Source organism: Malurus melanocephalus, unplaced genomic scaffold, assembly GCF_030028575.1.
Source record: "Malurus melanocephalus ecotype Western Australia unplaced genomic scaffold, MMel_1.1 scaffold_205, whole genome shotgun sequence".
NCBI classification, from domain to species: Eukaryota; Metazoa; Chordata; class Aves; order Passeriformes; family Maluridae; genus Malurus; species Malurus melanocephalus.
The window spans coordinates 500,699-509,237 of record NW_026623437.1 but is presented as its reverse complement, the minus strand read 5'-3'; the positions used below and the strand labels follow the sequence as shown (position 1 = coordinate 509,237).

Genomic DNA, 8,539 nt, shown 5'->3' with positions numbered 1-8,539 from the left:
AGGATCACGGCATTGGAGCTGTCCCTGTCTCACTGATGCCACCAAAGTCATTGGTGTCACTGGGGATGTCTGCCAGCATGAGGGAGCCACAGCTGGCACAAGTTATTTAACTCCCATTCCCTGCAAATGGCCTTGCTGCGGTGCTGGTACCAGGTGAGATCCGTGTTGGAATGATGTACATGGCCAAAAGCAGTGCTGTGGGTTKGGGTTCCCAGATCCCAGTGAAATAAGAGCCTGGACAGGACAGAAATGAAACTGTGTGTCAGGGGCAGCAGTGGACAGCTGGAGCTGTTACAATATCAGTTTTTGGAGTAAGTTTTGCTACTCCTGTTCCCTGGAGAAAAGAGTCCTGGGAGTGGGAGCRATGCTGCTGCCCCAGGGCACCCCTGCTGCCCCCATCCCCATCCCTGGGCTCAGCCCCAAAAGCACAYGCCTTCAGCCAAGGCACCTCATGCCTGATTTCTTCATTGCTAAATGGAATGTGTGATTTTGGACCTGCACACGTGTCTCTTTAACACTTTGTGGTGGTGATTCCTCCCAGTGCTAGCAGGGATGGAGGGCCAGCTGTGGTCAGGAATGACCTGAGGTAGCTCCATGATTAGASAGAAAAATAAAACCCCAATTCTTCTCTCTGAGGAGAAAAATTATTTCCAGCATCACGAGAAAACAAAGCAGACCAAGAGGGATTATTTTCCCCAAACAAGATGCTGTTTGAAAACACCCACTTGGAGTCACACTCAATTTTTTTCCTCCCTGGTTGTTGCAACTTTGCCAAATCAAAAATTTTRATACTGAGTTGGCTTCTGAATTCATGAGACCAGCTTAAAATTCCTGATTTTTTTTTTTAAATTTTGAAAGTTCTCATTCTTTTTGCTCAGTGCCTACTGCTGGATCCTTTAAAGACCACATTTTCACATGTCCCTTTGACCAGAGCAGCTAGAAATYCCCTTTTGCTCCCCCCTCCTTTCCCTTTCTTCCCGATTCCCTACAGATTGAACGAATTCTGGACCCGGGCCTTGAAGCCARCACGAATCCTTGGGAGATTTGCAGTTGGTGGTAGGAGTTGTCAAGAGCTGTTGTCAGCACAGCTTTCAAGATGTGCACGAACCATCAGCAGCAACTGTTCCTTCCCAAGCCGGCTCTCCTGCCAAGGAGCGAGCGCCCGGAGCCGCCTCTCGCCGAGCAGGAGATGGAAGCAGAGCTTTCCCTGCTGGCAGCTTGAGCGGGGTTGGGCTGGAGCTGGAGAAACACCCCCGCACAGGCAGCACCTGCTCCCACACAGCCTGGCTCGGCCCCGGGATGCCTCTCCCTGCAGCCGGAGCGGGTTTGGCTCCGGGACACACCTCGGGACAGCCCGAGGGATGCTGGCTGGGAGCAGGTGGAGTGGCCAGGGCTGGCTGCCCKTGCCAGGGCTCCAGGAGGACACAGGGGCTTTGTTTGCCCGTGCACGGCGTGGGAGGCTCCCCCAGCTTGGCACCAGGAGGTTTGTGCTTTTTAAAGGACTATTGTTTTCGCCCTGTGTTTTTGGAAGAACAAGGGGYGAGCCGGGCAGAGGCATGGGAACCACCCTGGTTTCTTGTGCCTTGAGTTTCTGCTGCCGTGGGCACCTCCCTGGCTGCACTCCCAGCCCCTGACCTCCTCCTTCCCACGCCCTGCAGCTCAGCCCTCTGATCCCACAGAGCTTTTGCAGAGCCCTCCTTCCCTCACACCTCTCCCTGGTYCTTTCCCTGATCCTCTCTGAGCAGGAGAGGTCTCTGCTGCACCAGGACCAGCACTTATGGCAGAGCAAACACACAAAGGTGTTTTGCAAACAATTCTCCAGCCTTGGCCTTGCGTGGGCTTCCCAGTTTTGCCATTGTGGCCCAGCCACTGGCCAGAGACCATTGCTCTCACCTCTGTAGAGCTGAGATGTGTCACAGCTACCACGGGGCTAATGACCCCAATGAGAGAGAACCCCAAATATATCTGATAAAACCCCCACATGTGCTTTGAGACTCGGCTGTGCTATCTGAGCTGGGGTTGGGGGSACCTCCAGGGGCTTTTAGCTGGGCTCCAGCTGTGGAACACTCACATGGCCCTTTCTGAGGAGAGCTGGGCTCAGGGCTTGTCCTCCCTGGCTTTCRCTGCTATCAAATGCCTGCCTAATGAGATTTATTAAATCAACTAACTTTGGTATAACAACGACAGGAATGCAGATCTCCTCTGCCCAGCCAGGGCTTGCTGTGACTGTGCACAGCAATTAGAGGTGACTCACAGGGGCAGGTGGACCTGGCCAAGATCCCGAGAGGGCTGGCCCTGTCCCTGGGATCCAGGGGGCAGAACTGGCTTCATGGCAATGCCAAGAAAGTGGGTGTTTATCTGCATATAATATTTATCTGCATATAATGATTTTTTTGGGCTGTAACTGCATTAGCACAGAAGGCGTTTTTCCTTCGGAGGAGTTGCAAGGTAACACCTTGTTTGTGTACCTTTACATAACAGCAAGGGGCTGCTGCTAATTGGCAGAAATATTTAATTTTCCCCCCTGGAGCTGGTTCTGTTTACTGATGAGCTTTTCTCCAGCTCACCTGCCCATCATCATGGAGGCTGGGAAAGGGCCTCAGCTCCTGGAATGGGTGGCTCTTGGTGAGCCTTGGGGCTGGAGGATGCTCTTCCAGGGAGTGAAGGTCAGGTTAATGCCCAGAAGGTGTTKCCAGGTGTGGGTAAGTGTTTGCTTTGGTTTAGGTTGGGTTGGCTCTGCTCACAGCTCCCTCTCAATAGCAGCAACGAATATTTCCTTATGTAATGCCTGGAAGGATGAAAATTCATTGTCTGAACCTGCAGTAATGAGCAGTTTCCTGGTTGGTGTCCCCAGCTTGCCCCACAGATAAGAGCTGTAATGCTCCTTGGTTAAGATAGCAGGGAGCCAAACCTGTCCCTGCTTTTGGCAAACTTTAATCTCCTGATCCATTTYGTGGGTTGAAATGGTCTCACACAGCAGCAGAGAGGGATGTTTCTCAAATCAGAGTACTGCAGCTAGGTGTTTTTTACCTTGAGCCTCTCATAACTGCTAATTGTGAAAGAGGCAGTCTCCAAGCCCTGCCATAAAGCCATGCTCCACCTCGGGCAGGGAGGGGAAAGGTGGGAAGATCTGCCCTTTAACCTTGAGGAGTTTTTCCAGGTGTGCAGGTGTTTGTAGCCTTTGTAGTCAGATCCAGGGGTGGGGAACGTGACTAAAGTTCTTCTCAGCCTGTTTGGTGGGGTGAGATGTGTGGATAAAAGCACAAAGGTTTATGGTGTCAGGCTTTAAATGCAAACAGCTCAGCTGGGAGGAGGCTTCATGGGGGGAGACTGAGCCCTGCAGCAGCACCAAGAGCAGACCTGAGCCAAGGGCTTGGGCAAACCTGAGCTGTGCTGCCAATCCTTTGTATCTCTGCAAACACCAGAGGAGAATACCTCTGTTGTTTTCTTGCTTTGGCCAGACCTCCTTTCCCTTCTGCCCAAAAAGTGCAGGCTGAGGACACTGTCCAGACCTTTGATTTTTGGAAGAACTTGGGGGCACGGACACCAGCCACTGTTTCAGTGACGCCAAAGAAGTTTTTGGTGATTTACAATGTATTTGCTGAGTGAGTTGGCCGATGTTCTGAACTGGCAGAGAAAGAGGGAAAAAAAACCAAGGAAAAAAAATCTAATCTATGGCCTTACTGCTGAGTGCAATGCAGAGTTTAAAAATCATCCAGGGGAAAGTAATRTGTTCAATGAACCTGGCTGAACAGTAGGAGCTATACAGATTAACATAGGTGGTGTTGTTCTAAATGCTTCCTCAATGAAGGAGCCATCATCAAAGCAAATATTTAAATAATGTCAGAGGCCTCTTGACCCCAAAGTGTGGAGGGGTGAGGGGAGRGCATGACTGACAAAGAAAATAGTGCTGTTTTCCTTGTTGCTCAACCTCTCACATTCTTCACCTTTTATATAAAAATGAGTATTAATAAATCCAGCTGACCTTAAAATAAACAGCCCTTTGAGTCAGGTGCCAAGGGGTCCTCAAATGAGAATGTGAAAGAAAAAAGCCTTGGTCACGAAAAGAAAACATCAGCAGTGTTGAACTGATGAGTGTGGATTGAAACCACAGCTCAGCCCTTTTCAGCACCGATATGAACAAAGCTCTGACTGAAATCACTGGTGCTCATGCCCTGTGTTTCCTTTGCTCTCCTGGTCACCTCTGGTTTGCTTTCTGTTGCCACCAAAGGTCACACATTTGTGGCTCCACTGCTACTTTTATTTGCAGTTCTGACTWTTCACATTCAATGTCAAGTGGTCAAACAGTCCTTAAGTAAACAAGAGCTTTTAGAGCACCACCCCAACCATTCCCTGCTGCTTTCTGGAGCCTGGAGGCTGCTTTCTGCCTCACCTTGTGCAGGTACAAGCCCAGACTAACCCTGCTGAAGAGCACAGAGCTCCTCTCATTTCACAGCACAAGTAAGATCAAACTGGAGCTTCAGGGACAGCAGCTTATCTGCCCAGAGTAAGCCCTTGTTTTTCTAATATGATTGAAAATTATTCTAATATTTCTATGATTGAAAATTCCAGAGATAATGTGATCCCATGTCATTGACAGTCCCCTGCACTGGTACCAGTCTGTTTTTGCCAGACCAGTGAGGATGCACCACCAATAATGAAGTTTTAGCGAGTTCTTGCTTGCTTTGAAGGTTTGTCTTACACCCCTGTCCTGTTAAAGTCTTCCTCTCATCCCCAAAAATCAGTGCAGTACTAAATTTTCTTTCCTTCCTCCACCTTCCCTTCTTCTTGTATTTCTTGGTATGGGATGGGCCAAAGGCCGTTTGCCACTGTTGTCCCAAGGCTGAGACATTAAAAGGCTGTGGACAGGGTGCTGCAGCCCTTTTTTTTTTCATCTGGGATTCTAATCTGAGCATTTCTTCAGCCCAACCATAAATTTGTCATGGAATTTGTGAGTAGGTATTTATCTCTAGAACCTCTAACCTGCTTTTGGACAGGACTGAAGCAGGCCAGTGACTTCCCATCTTATTCATGCCTGCTGCCAGGCTGGGGGTTTAAAAGGGCAGGAGCTCCTGGCACACACAGTTTGTCCCTCAGGGTTTCCATAAAACACCCTTTTGAGTGATTCAGGGGATGGGAGTGAAGTCCCCAAGGCTGCTGTGGAGGCAGTCAGGGGGTTCCTGTGGCTTGGTGTCATCTGGGGCTCTGGGATTCTGCAGGACACAGATGATGGAGAGGGGCTGTGTGCCAGCCAGGAGACCTGTGGGTGCCTGGGGCATCCCTTCCCAACCTGACCAAACTCCTGAGTTGCTGCAGAGATACAAAAAGAGTRGGAAGGATGTTAGTAACAACTGCAGTGTAAACCCCATTTCTGCAAGGCTCAAAGACAGTTGATCAGAAGAAACCTGTTTATTGTGAGGTTTTGGAAAACAATTTCTATGCAAATTGCTTTTTTTTTTTTTTTGGCAAGTAATGGGGTTGATACAGAACTTGGAATTACAATTTTAAGAATACAAATACAAGTATCTTCTTCAGCAAACACAAAACAAACCTYTCCAGGGAACATTAAATGAACAAACGTTTCCTAAAATAAATGGACAACAAATGTGGGATGGGAGGGACAAAATAAAACAACAACCCAACTCAGAAGCCAAAACCCCACTGAAGAAGCAGCATGTCACATCTTCAATTTTGTAGTCAGGCTGTACTTTCACTTTGCTTTTCCTGTTCGATMGCTGGCAGGAAAACAGAGGAAACAAAAACACCATCAATAAACATYACTGTTTATGAACAATAAACTTTGCCTTCCTATGGAGACAGACTGAGAGAGTTTTGGGGCTGTTCAGCCTGGAGAAGAGAAGGCTCTCTGTGGAGATCTTAGAACCCCTTTTAGTGCCTAAAGGAGCTACAAAAGACCAGGAGGGGAACTTTGGTCAAGGGTTTGGAGTGACAGGACAAGGGGGCATGGCTTCACAATGGCAGAGGGCAGGGTTAGATTAGAWRTGAGAAAGAAATTCTTCCATGTGAGGATGCTGAGGCYCTGGCACAGGTTTCCCAGAGAAGCYGTGGCTGCCCCATCCCTGGARGTGTCCAAGGCCAGGTTAGAYAKGGCTTGGAGCAACCTGGGATAGTGGAAAGTGTMCCTGCCCATGGGATGGGGTTGAAACRTGATGACCCTTAAAGTCCTTWCTAACCCAAACCATTCTGTGATTCTATGATAAAGGTTCTGCAGGATACAGATTTCTACAGCCATTCTGAAAGCCAGGGAATGGTTAAATCCTTGCTTGGTTTTTTTGGCCACCCTGGAAATGAYAACTCATTCCCACATCTGCATAGTTAGAAGGGGGCAGTTCATGATGTGCAAAGCTCCTCTTGTATTTACAGTTCCAGCACTGTAAATTAATGTACATTAATTAGGATGATAAAACAGGGGAAAAAACCAGGTCTTTTATGTTGAGGGACTGCGCGTCTCCATGGCTATCAGCAWGCACACCCAAAGGGATTAGCAATATTCTTCTGAAGGAAACTGCTCACAAAATCTGGTCCAAATGCTCTTTTCATATCTGAAGCAGAACATGAATCCCAGGCTTATCTGGCTGCCTGTGCACATTGTGTAAGACCCTGCATGAGAAAAGCTCGGGGGTGCTTTTCTGAGGGAGATTTCCTGTTAGATGAGGATGATGATGGGTTTTGCTTTCAGCCTTATTCCCAGAGAAGGTGCCTGGAGGTCTYCTGCCCAGGGCTGACAGCAGGTACCAGTGGGAGGCAGCAGCTCATCTGCCTGATAACAYTAAATCCAGAGCCCAGGCACCCTCAGGGGATGCTGCCTGGCCTGCCAGGGATGGGCAAAGGTTCCCCTGTGCCTCCAGAGGGGCCGGTAACAAGRTAATTACAAAGAGACTGATCCTGTTACCAGCACCCAGTGGGGAACACTGCTCTTGCTTTTAGCAGAAGCAAGAGCAATCCCATCAGAAAGGGTTTTTCAGACAAAATGCACCGTTGGTTATAATTACTCRTATCCTTGGAAGCCCAGCATAGASTCTYAGTATTATCCCCACTTAAAGTCAGGGATGAGTTTGAGCCTGTAATCCTATGATTAGTATTCATTTTGCATATGAACTGCAACACAGATTATGTCCTTGCTACTCACACTTGAAATAGCCTCATAAGCACTTACTTTCTTTAGTGGGTAGTGGATTTTTCTCTCTGGTTTCTGTCTTCTTCAGCTTGGTCTTGTCAAATGTTTCAATTTCTGCAAAATCTGGTTTGTCGGACATGATGGGTCCTGACAAAGAAAGGGAAAACACACCCATGGCTTCATTAGCTAGTGCTGTGATATCAGCCATCTGCAAAGAATTTTTTCCTCGAGAAAAAAAAAATGAAAATACCATAAAAATGTTTATTCAAAACCCCCCACAAACCTAACACTCAATCTGGGACCTTTCCCTGAGGCTTGGCTCTCGCAGAGCAAAAGAGGAAAGGCATAAATAGAATTTTCTCTAGATTTCTCAGATGAAATTTCTAAAAACCATATTTTTGTACATGGCAGCAAGAATCAGTAATAAAGAGACAAATGATTAATTAATCCACGGTGCCCCCTGACGTAAACCTGTATTTTACGAAATGCTGCTAACCAGAAAATCTACAATAAACCCCAAATCCAGTAGGAACAAAGAGCTTCAATTATGATTTTCTTTTAATTAATAGGATTTGCCTTTCATCCTGAGCCCCCTRTACTGAACACATCCATCCCCTGAGCTGCTGTGGACACTTCAGCSTAACAATAGAGGACCGGTTCCCCAGCCCTTTGTTTGCTCTTGCTCCATATCCCAGTCACAGCTCAATGGCTTTGATTATACTCTATTATAATAAAGAGAAATCCACAAAGCATACCAGCATTTCACCTGTCAAAACTTCCCTAATCCAATTCCTCTTTTTAATAAGAAATTCAAGTTAAAATCCAGCCTGGGCGTTTTTCCCCTTATTTCAGTGGAGTTTCCCATCAAGGCAAGGTTTGGCCCGGAGATGGCTGATATAATTATATTTTTTCCTTCCTGCAGAAAATCAGATTTCATTGCTATCTGCACTGAGACAACAGAGTAAATATTCACAAGGAAAAAAATTTTACAAAAAAAAATGAAAAGCTACTAAAACCACATGGCATTACCGTCTGGCTGCTCTCTCCTCAGCTGCTTGGTGGCCGTCTGAGGCAGTGTGAGTTGAAAAAGGTCAGGGTAATCCCTCCTCTCCTCTCCCCTCCTCCCCCTCCCGAACCCATCGCTATTAATATTGATTAGTTTAGTGCTGGGATTGCTCAGCGTTTAGGGAAAGGACAGATTGCTCCTGTAGAAAGTGCATGAGGGAGGGAAATGGGAAAACTGACATGGAAAACTGCCAAAATCTGTCTTGATTTTTCTTTTTTTCTGTTCTCTTCATTTACCATGACAATCATATTGAAGTTTCTCTTCCCACCGCTTTCCAGTGTGGAGGTTTGGAGTAAAGGTGTGGTTTGGGGGTTGTTGCTGCCAGATTAGTTTTT

The 8,539-nt window shown here is 47.3% G+C and overlaps 1 protein-coding gene across 1 annotated transcript in view; it reads right to left on the bottom strand.

Moving 5' to 3' along the window:
• LOC130577972 (thymosin beta-12-like) overlaps window positions 1-8,236 on the bottom strand; it is a 12,274-nt gene extending 4,038 nt beyond the window's left edge. Inside the window, exons 1-2 of the mRNA XM_057373720.1 lie at window positions 8,168-8,236; window positions 7,178-7,285 (exon numbers count right to left, since the gene is read on the bottom strand). Of these exons, the coding sequence (XP_057229703.1) occupies window positions 7,178-7,277 (100 nt within the window). The 5' untranslated portion in view covers window positions 7,278-7,285; window positions 8,168-8,236. The remainder of the gene's footprint in view (window positions 1-7,177; window positions 7,286-8,167) is intronic.
• Between the last annotated feature and the right edge of the window lie 303 nt (window positions 8,237-8,539).